General features: G+C 42.3%; 1 protein-coding gene across 1 annotated transcript; it reads right to left on the bottom strand.

The window, feature by feature from the left end:
* Positions 1-5,952: 5,952 nt before the first annotated feature.
* sox21b (SRY-box transcription factor 21b) lies at positions 5,953-8,318 on the bottom strand. The gene is made up of 2 exons (XM_062401876.1): positions 8,116-8,318; positions 5,953-7,954 (listed from the first exon to the last, which is right to left on the bottom strand). The coding sequence occupies exon 2, from the start codon at positions 7,934-7,936 to the stop codon at positions 7,196-7,198; it is 741 nt and encodes a 246-aa protein (XP_062257860.1). The 5' UTR covers positions 7,937-7,954; positions 8,116-8,318; the 3' UTR covers positions 5,953-7,195.
* Between the last annotated feature and the right edge of the window lie 6,725 nt (positions 8,319-15,043).

Raw genomic sequence — 15,043 nt, 5'->3', positions numbered from 1 at the left:
TACTAGAACAGGCACCTTACACTTTAAAACTCAATAACAGCTGTGAGGAAACCACCCTGTGCCGTTTGGACCGGAGTCCCTTCAGCGGGAGAGTACGGCGAGTGGAGCGACAAGCCGTCCACCAAATCCCAGTTTCCTTCCACCGAACGCATTCCCCATCACTCCAGCATCTCCATAAACAAAGATTAGTTATGGAGCGACATATCATTTGGCAATGATCTATTTTGCCACTGTTAATTACAACAAGTCTGCAGAAATTTGACTGCTAAAACCCCCGGTATCACAATGCAGGGTGTGAATCCCAAATCAAGCTTTGCACGCCGTAATCCTGTTAAAATGTAATAAATAATCCCTGTGAGTTAATGTTGGCAATATTTCATTTTAATAAGTTCTTGTAAAATGGAGGGGAGAGGGGGGGGGGGTTGATGGCATTACAGCTCACTCATTTCAAGTGGGGTTGTGAGTGTGCATGAGGAAATCATTCCTTCTCATTAAAGGTGCAATCCCCCGAGCCCCCCCAGATCTTTGTTGTAATAACTGGGGAAAATAATCTCTTTTATTGATAGGCACATGTAGCAGAGAGTATGCCAACTGACAGGTACTTATCTTCTTGCCTGTGTCCTGTGTTATAGAAAGATATAATTCTTTGTGACTTCTCCCCCGGGCATCAGCTCTTCAACTTCATTATTTCTACTTATGATAGATATATATATTTTTTTTTTTTTCTCCTTGAAAACCTGAAAATTAATACGAGAGCCAGCAATCTCTGCCAGCGGTCATTTGGAAATGGAACAAAAAATGTCATGTCAGTTTAAAGAATATATTTTAAGGCTGCTCACTGGCATTATTCTAATTTATTGATGGATTCATAAAATAATCCGGTGCCTCATGTTTCGGGTTATTAACTTAATGATTTGCAGCTAACAGCTAAAGGATATATTTTTTTAAGCAGATCTAAAACATTGCCAAACATTTGATTGTGTCACCGCAAAACATATTGACTCCAAAGTTGCCGTATTTATGTTTGTACATAGTGTTCTCATTTTGCATATTTTCAAACCAGCCTTTGTAACGTCTGAACTCGGCTTGTAAAATAATAATCCCATTGAATAACACTGGATTTGAATGTGGAGTCATTAGTGCAATGAGTTCCTTTAGACAGCAGTGGGAGCTTTAGAGTTCCATAGCCTCTCTCTTTGCAAATTTCCTCCTGCCTTTAAACTGAGTTGGAACAGACATCCTCAGGTTGGTCTTCAGAACAACTCACAACACTGTTTTCATTTAGGTGTTCAGAAAGACTTAACAATTATTCAAAGGCGAAGGTTAAAATCCACTGAAATTCTTGGAATTTGGATATCGGCTTTTTTTAGTTTTTTCTTTCTCTTTTCCCGCTTAGATGAGTCTGATGAGAAAATGTAACTTCGGTGTTTTGTTGACATTGGCTTTACTTTCTCTTTGTTTGCAGACCCTTAAATCCCAATGCCATATGTGCAAAAAAATCAATTCCCCTTTTTATTTCTTTAAATAATTTCTTTTCTTCTGACCTTGTGCGTGTGGAGAAGGACTGAAGCGGTAACCCTTTCTTTTAACTGGGCATTTACAAACAAGGTAATAAACATAAAACACTCTTATTCTATGCATATTTTCTGCTTTGTATATTTTCTGGGTCTGTAGAAAGATATTTAATTCACTTTCTAGGGTCAAGACTTATTTTTATGAACAAACCCTGAATCTCTTTTTATTTTTGTTACGGATTTTTTGTAGAACGTTGTGTCAAAAATCCATTCCCTACTATTTTAAGAGTTGTTATTCATGAAGTATTAAACTGAATGTATTTATTTTTAACTACTCAAAAACAACACAATAATGCTTGATCCAGACACAGAAAATCAAGTATCCTCCCATCAACAGTGACATCCGTAAAAGGTTTCCACACACAGAGTACGATTTCATCATCTTCAGCCAGGGTGTGGAAATAAAATGTGTTTGTGCCTCTAATATAAGAAGTGCTTAATGTGTATATTGACACATAATAATAATAATAATAATAATAAACAATTGTATTGTTGCTGTAACATTGGATTAGTTAATGCCAGACATCCTGGCAGACACCCTGAGTGCAGTTCCCTCGTCTCACCTGCAAAACTCATGATTACCTCAACTCCCCCCTCGGCTCATCACCACCGCCCGGCTGCCCCCAACCTAATTCAAGCGTTCCCTCTCTGAACTCCAGCAGGGGTCCATCCACTTATTGCATTATGTACTATTAAACAAACTTGCACTTCTCAACAGCAGAGTCAGACTTCAGAGGCTGTGTGGCATGTTTATGGGGATGGACTTGTACAGTACACAGAGATTTCTCATTTCTTTTGGTGACCTTGGGCACAGCGACAAGTACGGGCTTTTTTCCAGGCTTTGATTTGCCACGTTGAGGTGTTGCGGAAAAGGTGCAATGCAAGATAATTTTGGCTTCTTTTTTTTTTTTTTTTACCCCTCCTGGGAGCATAGAGGAGTAAGAAATACAGCAGCTCCCACTCTGGAGATTACAGGTAATATGGCACACAGCCTTCATAAACATTCTTGACCCAGCCTGATCATACAGATATTGCTCGGGGAGAGACTTTTCACACTTTGATTTGCCCAAAATGAGATGGAGAAGTCGGTGATCAGACTCTTTGAGGTTCCTCACTGAGGGGCCAGCACTGCCCCTGTATCTCGCAGCGTTGGACACATGCACACACATGCTATGACAACCGGGGCGAGCGAGAAACAGACTCCTGCAAACAAACTGCGGAAAATATCCTCAAAGAAGAGGTGCTGTGGATGTATAATTCATGTCAGAGAGAGAGAAAAAAATACTGAAATGATCCATCTCAAGCCATTGAAGCCAGGTGATAATCCACATGCTTGTGGGGCAGCCCAGGGCGAGTTAGGGATGAGGAAGCCATTGTACATCCCTCTAAGGTCAACACGAGTTGAACCGGTGATACATATGTATGTTAATTTGCCTAATCTCACTTCTACAAATGTCTTACAGGCACATAAAGGGTTTAACACTAAGACATAATGATATCAGGGCATCAGACGGGGGGGCGCTTATGAAAACATGAGGCAACCTGGGCTGTGAATCTGAAACCTTTGTATATGAACTGTCAATATGACTAAATAAAATGCATATGTAAAAAAAGGGAAATATTGCTATGGAATTATTTTCTTGAAAATAAATAGACTTAAATTATTCTTAACTCGTAAATTATCTATAGTGGTTAAACGATTAATGTTTTCTGTTTTAATCACATCTTCGAGTTTAAAATACTGCAACATTTTCTGTGCTTTTTTACGTACTGTAATATTTTTCCTATATGAATAAAGTCTCTATTAAAACTTTTATTATCACTTCAGAACATCACCCCCTTTTTTTTCTGAATTAAAAACATACATGTAATATGTAGTTAAATTATAAATACGCGGGTTTTGCAGGAGGTGAATTTATCGCTCATAATCACTCATTAAATCTATTTCTTCCATCCCTGATCATCCTGGTGACAAGAGAAAGGGTAATTGATACAGGAATGCTGCTATATATGTTTTTTTATAAGTTCTAATTGTTTAAAATTTAATTTAAATCTTTACTAAATTTAAACAACACATTTTTGTGTTTTCCAAGAGTTGCTAAGCACCTTCACAGCATTTGTCTTCTACATCAGGGCCAGATGCTTATCACCATACAACCATTTACAGTCACTCATCATCTACTCATTATAAAACTGAATCTGATTAGAGTTAATGTGTTGTTATGAGCATATTTAGATTGTGGACCAATGTGCAAGTGCAAATGAAAAAGTAAAAACTGCAAAACGCATTTGAGAAATGAGATGAAGGAATTCAAGAAAAGCCAAAGTGAAGGCTGACAACCGAAAGACATGACTTCTGTTCAGGGTCTTTATTTGGTTTTGGTTTAAATAAACTTTTATACAAGAATTACAAAATGATTTCAACCTTCAGTCTTAACCTGGGATTCTGATTTTACACCCCCCCCCCCCCCCCCCCTGTTGTGTTGAGTATATAGGAATTAAAGGAGGGAAATATTTCATCAGAAAAAGTTTCCTCCCCACTCATCTCCATAGTTGCATGTCCACCTTTCCCACTCAGCTCCCATCATGGAAGGGAGAAAAAAATCAAAAACAAAAAAAAACATAGGCTATATCTATTCAAAAGGCATTTAGTCCATTTCTTTCTTGGCCGGTAAACCCATTCATCAATTGTTCTGGCTTGTAGATTGCATTCTAATGCTAATCTGGCGTGTTAAATATCTTTTTGTTCCCCTTTCACCGTTTTGTCATTCAGTTTACCCAGTTCTGGCCACCCATTTTATTTATTTATGCGCCTGCTTCCATTCATGCGCTCATGTATTTTTTATTATGTTGTTTCACTGTCATGCAGTGTCAACTCACTCTATTCACTGTGGGCTACTTGAAGGGCTCGCAGGGACAAAGCGTGTACACATTGCAGTGCTATTCACTCCGGCCAGCTGGATCGGCTGAGAAAAAAAAAAGAAAAAACCTTGTGAAAAGAAATCCTCCACAATGGACACAGAAGAAGTGCACAATGCTAACAGTTTTCCAAATACCACTGATTGCTTTCATCACAATGAGGGAAAGCAGCCGCTTTTGCCGAGCTCCACTTCAACAAACAACACTCTCACAAAACCTCCCAACCCACGTTTTGTTCCCAGACAAAAACTCCTCGACCGTCTAAACGCTCCCAGAGTTGAAAAAAAGTTCTTTCAGCTTCACCCCCCCCCCACACACACACACACACACACACCTCCTTTCTCTCCTTTTTCCTTTCTCCTCAAGGAAAAAGAAAATATAATAAAAAACAAAAAAAAAGAAAGGCCCAAAAGAAAGAGAAAGAAATGGCCACTGAACTCATAATGCGAGTTCCTTTATGCGGAGCTCTGTGTTTTAATCAGCCACATGCTGGATTCACCCGCTTCCATGACACCTAGAATTAATTTCAACAACATGGATTTTTTTTTTTTTTTTTTTATTTTTTTAATTTAAGACAAATCCAATTCATTTTCTGGCTCAACAGATAAAATAACAAATACACCAAGGCCTTGAATTAACGTAAAAACAAAAATGATTTGAAAGAAAAATAACCTTAACATTTTTGGAATATGAAGTGTAAATACCACCAGTTTTTTTTTGTTTTTAGTTTTTTTTTTGTACTTCCATGAGGCTGTAAATAAATCGCACTAAAGGTCACTTGCGCGTTATTTTCGGGGCCCAATAAGAAGGAAGTTCCGTGGAGAGAAGTGATCGGGGCGACACAATGGAGAACATAGCGGTGAAAGGGTGTAATTAACCGTGACGGAGATAATTATCCCTGGACTGTCCAAATTAGTTTTGCATAATCGCTCTGATCCTTATGAATTAATCTCTCAGTGTAATCTAGGAGGGAGGGAAGAGGGAGGAGAGGGGGGAGCGTTTGCTTAAATAACGCGCATTACGCGAGAGATTTAATCAATCAAATTCAACGTGCACGCAGCAACACACACACACACACACCATGCACCTGTCGTGCACGTGAGGGCGTGCACCCCTCAGGACAGGTGAGCATTTTTAATTATAGGCCTGGTAAATGCGCTTTTTTTTTTTTACTTGTGCCGACTTGGGAGCGCACAGGTTGTTTTTTTAAAGCCCCGAAGACGAGTGTGTTCTGCAGCAGAAGCATCCCTCTCTCCATCCCCCCCCCTCTCTCTCTCTCTCCCTCTTTCTACCTCTCCTTTTTTTTCCTGGGAAACGAAAGCTCAAGAGTTTTATCTTCCCCCATTCACGATTAAAATTGTGATAAATAAGGGGTTTTCTTTTTTGTTGGCTCTTGATTACAATGGGCTGATTTAGATTTCCTCCCCCTCACCCACCCACCCACCCACCACCACCACAAGTGATGCCATTCACAGCGCGGACAAAAGCGGCCTTTGGAGGATACCTTACACTTCACCTGGACCGAGGAGCAGAAAAAGAGAAAAGATAACAATCTTGTTCATCTCACCAAGAACTACAGCCTGCGATCCCCTTCCGTTTTTTGTTTTTTTATCAATCCGAAGACGCTTTATTGTGTAGTCCTTTTTTTGCTCAACAAGTGAACAGTAGCAATAGCTTTGAAGTACAGAACGGAGGTTAAAGAAAACACAAAAAAACATACAAATTCCATAAGAGTTAGATAAAAATGTTTTTCTTCTTCTTCTTCTTCTTCATCTCCTCCTCCTGCACACGATACCAGGAGTTGTAGAGTGAGGGATCAAGAAAAAAAATAATTGAGAAGGCTAAACTCCCATTGGCATTTTTAAAATGTTTGTAATTTTCCTTTAAACCCGAAAGTTTGCAATGCACTGGAAATTGAATACCACCTTCAAAATAAATTACATCTGTCTCATGTGCAAATATTACAGAACTGGTTTTGTCCTCTTTAGAAAAAAAAGGAAAAAGAAAAGGTCTGGGTTCACCATAGATTCCACTAAACAATAAATATTACAGACATCTATAAAACGGTTTAAAAACTCAAAATATACACCGGATTTCTAGGTTTCCTGGCCCTATGTCTCAAACACTAAGCCTATAACGGCAAATAAACTAGAGTCATTTTTATCTGTACACATTTACAGTCACTCAAGAGAGAGGATGGCATGGTGGTGTTGTGACAATCCTCCTTGATCCATGAATTTGACCCCTACAACATGACATCTGAGAGGAAACGCGGTGGTCCCGTGATTGACATTGTCATTGGAGGCTACAGGCTGCAGCCCTCGGATCCACCGGGCTCAAGCAGGTGCAACTTGCAAAAAATAAAAACAAAAAAAACGGTAGAAATCGACCACCTTTTCAAAATGAGTTTTCACAAATTGTTCTGCTGCCCCTTCCTCTCCAGCGTGTGCCGTGTTGTGTGTGCCATCCTTCAGTCCTTCCTCTGCGCGCACACAGGGGACGGCTGCGTAATAATAGATTAGAGAGTTCTCTAAATAAGCATTACCTTAGATAAAGGCGTTAATCAATGTACATACACATGTGATATCTGAGACGACGAGCACTTCATCACATGTACAAGTTTGTGCATGCATAATAAAACTCTTGCATGGATAACTTTTTTGTTTTGAATGAATCTCTTATAGAAGTCCAAACTGGGCCTATCATAACGCCGCAGCGTACGCGGAGTACGGTTCAAGTTGAGGTTTCCCCATCCCGGGGAGCAGAATGTACGCTAAGGGCGGCTGGAGTCCCGCTGAGGGCCAGGCCGAACAGTTACAGGGGATCATGTAGCCCGGGTTTCCAGGGGACGGGTGTGTGTGAGTGTGGGCGTGCGTCCCGCCGCCTACACTCCCGGCGAACGCCGCGGCGCTTCCCGGCGGGTAGCCCAGCGGGGAACCGTACGGAAAGGAAGGCTGGGAAAGCTCTGACATCTTGGATCCCAGGTCGAAAAAGGAGTAGGGGTTCGCGGACATGGACGGGTTGAAGAAGACCCTCGCCGCCGCGGCCGCAGCAGCCGCCGCCGCCTTGTCCGCGTGCCCCATCATGGAGTCGGAAAGCGATCCCATGGAAAGCCCGCTCACTTTGAGCGCGTCGTGCTCCCCGAGGTTGTAGGGCATGGGGAAGGAAAACTTATCTTTCTTCATCAGAGTCTTGGGCTTCCGTCTCGGTCTGTATTTGTAGTCTGGATGCTCCTTCATGTGCATCGCTCGCAGCCGCTTGGCTTCGTCGATGAACGGCCGCTTCTCGGACTCAGTGAGAAGTTTCCACTCCGCTCCCAGTCTCTTGCTGATCTCGGAGTTGTGCATTTTGGGGTTCTCCTGGGCCATCTTCCTGCGCTGGGCTCTGGACCAGACCATGAAGGCGTTCATCGGGCGTTTGACGTGATCCATTGGTTTAGACATGTTGGCACAAAAGCGATTCTAGAAAAAAAAAAAAAAAAGGACAAAAACAGTTATAAATAAAATTAAACCCAAAGACTAAATAACTTTACGCACAACCAATCACAAACAACAGTTCTGAACGCTCATTCAAATGCACTCCACAATCCACAACAACCACAGCTCGCGTTTCGACTACTCACTTAAAGAGTTCACTTCTTCATCCCTCCGTTGTACAATCTTCTGAAAAGTACAAGTGGCTGCGTCCTCGCGTGCGCTCAGCTTATGTTTTCTGCTCCATGGTGGCATCCATCAGCGAAAGCCTGTGCGCCTTTAGCAAAGCTGGGTGGAGGGAGGGTGCAAACACACGGTCCTGTCGCCTGAGACTGTCAACAGCAGCAGCGTTTACGCAAGTGGATGACAACTCCCGCTCGCCCCATGTGAAATACGAGGATTTGTGTGGCAGGTAGTGAAAGTGCCGGTGGCGCATGCGCAGCAGCAGCAGGACGCGCATCCCAGTGTTGAGCGATTTTCTCTCTCTCGCTCTCTCTCTCTCTCTCTCTCTCTCTCTCTCTCTCTCTCTCTCTCTCTCCCTCAAATCCCACCCCGAGTTCCAAAGAAAAGGCACCTCTTTATTATAATTGTTATTTAATATCTTTATTAAGAGCGTTTGAACTCAGAGTGGTGACCTCGCCTGCCGCCTGAGCTCATTGGTCTAATGTTGTGGATTATTGTTTATTCTAATGAGGAACCTTTAAAAATGGAATTAGGCCTTTTTCTAAAAAAAAAAATGAAATTGCTCTTCTTCACATGGATGAAGGAGGGAATGAGCCTCTTTAACACACACAGGTTGCGAAGGTGGCCGTCGCACAGTCAGGTGCATGGATGGAATCTGAGTCATCTAACTTTTGAAAAGAAGTTGCCCCCCCCCCCCCCCCCCTCCTCTTATTATTACAAACCACTTGTCATTACACGCCTAATCACCACTTCCTCTCTGTTCCATTTGTTTAATTGACAATCTCACAGGCTTGAATCGGCTGCTGTCACTTCTGTCCCATCCCTTCCCCATGGGTGGCATTGCCATTGGGAGGAAGTGGAGTTTGTGTGTGTGTGTTTGTGTGTGTATGTGTGAAAGAGAGAGACAAGAAAAAGTAAAGGAACGTCTTCTTTAATTTTCTAGATATTGTGGCATTTTGGCGTAAATACTAAAATGCTGAGGAGGTCTGAAGTGTTTCTAATCGCGCGCGGTGGAAATTAATTACTTTCCTGAAATCCCCCCTTTTCACTTTCACTTCAAAGGACCTTCCCAAGGGCAGCGAATCGACAACTGGAATTAGGTTGTCGAATATTCAACTAAGCAATTACAGCTATCTGCAGGACTTGTTGAGTAAATTGTAGGTTTAAGTGGTTTGTTCTCGCACCTTCCCCGTTGTACATAATTATATACAGTGCATGTGTAAGGGGAAAAAAAGAAAGAAAGAAATAAGAGAGGAGGCTGCATGGAACAATATCATAAATGAGGAATTAGGCTGTAGGTCGATATAAATGGATGTCAAATTCAATTCATGCACTGTTGTTCTTTTTTATTTAACAGTTCAGCCTATTTAGGGAGAGTTTACACAACATGGAATTATTATTATTATTATGAATAGGAATAAACGTTGGATAAATAATAGTCCCGATAACATGGGTATGTAAGTTGAGTGAGGACCAATTCCACCAAAATTGTGCGTAATTTCCAACAGCTCCCGTAATTCCTGCTGCGCGTAAATGATTTTTTCTCTCTCTCTCTCTCTCTCTGTAGGAACTTAAAAATAAAGCTGCCTGAGTGAGGCACCATTCTTTTGTCTCAAGTACCTGACAAGGTGAGGATGATCCGCGCCGTAGAGAGACAGACGTGCTGCTGCAGCCTATATAAACTCTGCAGCCGCAGCATCTCTCAACACCGTGCGCGTCTCTTTGTCGGCTTGTCATTCCCCTCGATAACATTCCTGCAATGACGCGCTCCGTGCTCTCACTCCGCAGGAGCATCTGCCTCTCATGACACAAACCTGGTGGGGAGAAAAAATATATAGATATGTGCCGTGAATTATGTGAATAAGTTACGGTGAAAAAGTTCTTATCTGGAGTTGACCGTCACAAGGTGCGTAATTTTGCGCACATGCCAGAATTTGAACTGGCCTATTTGGGGTATTTGCTGATTTAATATCAGTTTCCATATTCTATTATTTTATTGTGTACAATTTTTAAATCACATCTTCTCACTGTCTCACCTTCTGCCTCGGTGTGTTTTTTATTAACATGTGTTTGAGGCTATTACATGGTGATGATGATGCCTGGGCCTGAAGCTGCACGTTAACAGGAGGTGAATCCACCCAGTGCATTTCCTACTCATGAAAAAATATCAAGATTCGTTGTATCTATTGTAAAAATAAATGTGCAGGGCGAAAAAAACTTAATTTATCAAATTTATTAATTGAGCTGAGATTAGACACAAATAATATTAATGTAATAATAATAACAGTAACACCTCCTGTCTGTATTGCCCCCCTCTTTTTTTTCCTTTTTTTTTTACAGATGCCTGGGTGCTGAAAATAACACTTAAATAATTCAAGATGAGTTAGTGAGAGTGGGAGAATTACCTGCCGATAAAACCTGAGTCCAGCCTCTGAGACGGAGCCAGCACTCCCACCTCACAGCACACGGTTGATAAGACTGAATAGAAAAATATCATGCAAATAGAAGGCAGACAGCAGCAACAACAAGCCCACGGGGACATTTTCCTATACCCCGGCAGAGATCGCACACAGTTCACTCCAAAGTGCTAAAGCCATCACTCTGAAATAGGAGCCCCTGGAGGTGCAGGAATCTTCATGATAGCAGCACCAAACTGTTTATTCGCTCCCCAACACTCCACATAACTCTGGGATAAAGCAGAAACAATTTATGGAGAGGGTTGATGAGGATCCCTGGATAATCCCAGTTTGTATAAAGAGGCCTCATCTATAAAGAATATTGCAGGATGTCTACTTCACCTCCTCTTTCTTTATGAGGTGTTCGGTGTTATTCTCCTATTGGAAGTGGTGGGAGGGGAGTCAAGTTTGAGAGTAAATTGATTTCAAGGGAACACAAGTTGACCTCCTGCTATCAGATGGCTTCTCCTGGTGAGCATGGGTAAACAACAATATCTGCTGTTTGCCACTTCAAGCCCCACAGACTGGAGAGTATTCACTGCCACATGAAAGTTTGCTCATTACCGAGGAGGTCTGAAGAAAGGGAGAGGGAGGGGTCCTGATTGTGTACCTGATGTGGTTTCCTTTTCAGCTTGTCTGATCACAGCTCTGCCGGGATCTTCCTCCCTTCTTAGTCGTTTTTTTTTCCTTCCCCTCTTTCAGCTCGGCTGCTCTCACGCACGGAAGCCAGGGCCCAGTAAGGCAGATGCACCTCCACAGATGAAAGTCCCCTCGTTTTCCATCTGGTAATTTCCACTAATGCTCGTGCCAATTGCTCCACTTTTTTCAGATGATCTCCTGATTAAGGATTTATTCCGCAGATAAGCAGCACAAATGTGGGACGAAATATTTCATTAATTTAGCCGAAGCCCTATTTAAAAGCATGACTGATATAACGCCGGAGATGTAAGGGGGAATAAATATAATGTACTTTCATTCAGAATCACTGTACATTTTCTGTTAACTCTCTTTCATCACGTTGCCTAGTTATGTAAATAAACTCTAGCCGCGGATGATGAGGACAAAGAAATTCTTTTAATAAAGAGATGTTTTTTAGTAAGGAAATAAAAATAGATGTGATTGAATCTTCGTGCAGAGCAAATATGTATCATAAGCTGAAGGACACAAGTGTTCACTGCATGATGTGGAGGGTATATTGAAAGTCAATGTGTCACTATCACACACCATTAGCTGCAGGATCTTATCTTAAGTGAGCCTTTGATAAAGTGCTAATGACAAACAGTTTAGCGTTGCAAGGGATCCAATTGATTACTATTTAAAGATGATTGCATTTAGATTAGAAGTCATTTTGTCTAATGAGGTTTCTTTACAGCGCCCACAATATGTAGAAAATATGCTTAAGCGCAAGGCAATGTAATGATCGGATTGGTGAGGAGACAATGCCCGACTTCAGCGCCACTTCAAATGAGTCACACAGAATGTCTGAATAAATACATAATTAATGTGAATAAAGTTAATATTTGTTTTTGTGGTTTAGAGATGTGACCTATTTTGAACGTTGTGTTCTGAAAATATATTCAATAAGTGCCAAATGAGTTGTGCAGTTCTTTAATCACTCTAATTATACAGTCTTTATTGCTCCTTAGGGCAGACTGTCACGTCTTTGTCTCACTGGGAATTATTTTGGTGAAGAACCAAAATATTTACTCAACCACAACCTAAATATTACGCATATCAAGAGGAATTGAGAAATAATCCCCTCATAGAGCGCAGTATTAACTTAATCACATTAGGCAAAATACTATTGATAGTGGTCATGATCCCTACTGAGGGAATCTGTGATTCACAATAAAACAGCCATACAAGATAGAACACACTGGAGTGTGTATTAAAGACTGGGGACTGGAACAGGCAAATGGCCCTGAGGATTGTGAGAGTGAGTGAGTGTTTGTGTGCGTGTGTGCGTGTGTGTGTGTGTGTGTGTGTGTGTGTGTGTGTGTGTGTGTGTGTGTGTGTGTATGTGTGTGTGTGTGTCTTTGTGTACGTGTTTGTTTGCTTGAATGATGGTAAAGAGGGAGGAAAGCGGAGTGATTGTCAGTTCGATCTTGGAGGACCTGAACTGACAGATACAACAAACTTTGAAAGCACATTATGGAGGGAGAATGGCGACACAGAAGGATGCGAAGTCCGTGAGGTTGATAAGACCTTCATCTTTAAACCGCCGCTTGTCAAAGTATTATGTGTAATCTCACACTGCAGAATATCTTCAGACCCCGAGGGGCAAACAAAATAGCAGCTGCAATCACACGACTCCCTGGATCATTAAAGAAAAGAAGAGGGAAAAAACGACCTACCCTACCCCGTGCAGAAGTCAGATTTTTGAACTCTGACTGCCGCTACTCCCCGCGGGGCGTGTGTGTTTAGCTTAAACCTGCCGCATCTTCTCCGGTGCACGGGTCCTGTGGTTCAAATCCACAGATACTTGTTTACCTCCAGGCGCTGAGATGACTTTTCCCATGATAGACTATTTTGAACCATTTAGCAGATACATTATCGCCAGCCTTTCTTCCTCATTATATTCCCCTTATCGCCGCAGCATCGCTGCAAAGCCCCCAAATAGAGAGTTGTAATTACCCGGACTGCCACCTGATAGCGGCCCTTCTATCAGCTTTATCACTCCAGGTCCTGCTAACTCATCACAGGGACAGAGGGAAGAAAAGGCCTGCTTGTGGCACAGCCTGCAACAGATAGCTCATCTCAGATACATTTATAGTTGCAGTTGGGATCAGAGAAAACCGATGCACCAAGGCAATTTTTTTATCCACCCCTTCCCTTCAACCCCCACAAAGACTGCTCTCTCTCAGTCCTCTCCCAGTCTCTCGCTCTTTATGTGCAGGCTGAATTGAGGCCGCTCCACAAACAAAAAGTGATCCAATCTCCTTGAACCCGTGGCAGGGCAGTAACATGCTATTTGGGCTTTTCTTAGTGTGCCATCGTCCTTGAGAGAAAGAAGGGGGGGGGGGTGACTTGTTCATCTTTACCACTGCACAACAGGAAAGACACTTGTATAAAAGTTGACAGTATAGTGCGTGCAGCTTATTAACCACCTTTAACCCCTCTCGCAAGTTTCCGCGGCGTTATGAATAGGAAATGAAGCAGTGGATCTATGGATTTGTGTTCATCGGGGCTGAATGAACGCTGGTGAATGCGCTGAAAAGTTGAGATGAAAGGTCAAGATTTATTCAGATTCAGCCCTTTGTAGACACACGTCTGCAAAAATGACAAGGGAAAGTTAAATGATAAAAATCTAACTCAAATTATTCACCGCTCTGCTATTAAAGGTGACCTTTGTGATTTTTTCGTTTCCTCCGCTGGAAAAAATCGTCGCCCATAGTCAGATTGAACAGCTAAGGCGAAAACATAAACAAAATTACTTCTTACTTTCAGAGAACGTGACTTTAAATGTTGTGAAATGATGTGTGGTGAGGAGTCCAATTGCAACAAGTGAAACGAGATCTATGGAAGCGATATTAATTCATTTTCATAGAGTTTTCCCGAAAAACCTTTGAAATGAAGGGAAATAAATAAATTGTTGACATTCTTTGACTTGCTGACAGGACAAAAGTCCTTGAAAGAATGATCGCACCTCTCCTGCCACTTGGTTTCTTCTTTTCCGAGCGTATAATTGTCTGACAATACAGAGTGTGCGTTTGCATTTGTATGTCACAATCGCCATCCTGCATCTTTTCCTGTCATGCATTGTGCGTGCGGCCCCTGCTCTTCTCCATCACTTGTAACAATGAAAGGGCCTTTGTGCCTCTTCTCATCAGTATGTCAAAGAAACAGCCTTATAGTGACTGTGACCTCCATCAAATGGGGAAATTGTGAGGATGCATTGGAGCTCTATGGTTCCCATGGCCTGGGCTCCTTCTGACAGAGGCACTCCAACGCAGCCTGAAAAGAGAAATCAATCTTATGTGAGGAGATTAACTGACCAGGATAATAACCATGTAATTGAGAGAGGACAAAAAAAAAAAGAAAAAAGTCCCTACACTCCTGAAAAGAGTGAAATGACTGAGTTCCTGCAGATGGCTCGTCGCTGCAGTTCGCGGCAGTGTTGTCTTACACACCTCGGGGGACAAGGCATGTGGCCATTCCAACCACTGGATGAGTTCATTTTGCCCACGCTCAAGGCCTGGTGATGGTCGCACTGCATTCTGGGCCGTGCCGTGCTCGGCCATGGCTGTGCGTGTCCTCCTACAAGCGCCGGTTTGAATGACAATATGATCAATGGGAGGGCAAGTGTCCTGTCAGCACGTCCTGTTCGCTGAGGTGGAGGTGGAGGTGGTGGAGGTGTGGGGGGGGGGTCTGACGGTGGCTGTCTCAGGTGATCTCATTATTTGATGGACACCGCGGTGGAGAGGCCGCGCTCACACTG

This window comes from Platichthys flesus, chromosome 13 (assembly GCF_949316205.1).
Source record: "Platichthys flesus chromosome 13, fPlaFle2.1, whole genome shotgun sequence".
In the NCBI taxonomy this organism is placed as follows: Eukaryota; Metazoa; Chordata; class Actinopteri; order Pleuronectiformes; family Pleuronectidae; genus Platichthys; species Platichthys flesus.
This window is presented reverse-complemented; position numbering and strand designations above follow the sequence as displayed.

Coding starts and splice junctions, on each gene's coding strand:
- sox21b (XM_062401876.1), bottom strand. CDS start 7,936: ATGTCTAAACCAATGGATCACGTCAAACGCCCGATGAACGCCTTCATG.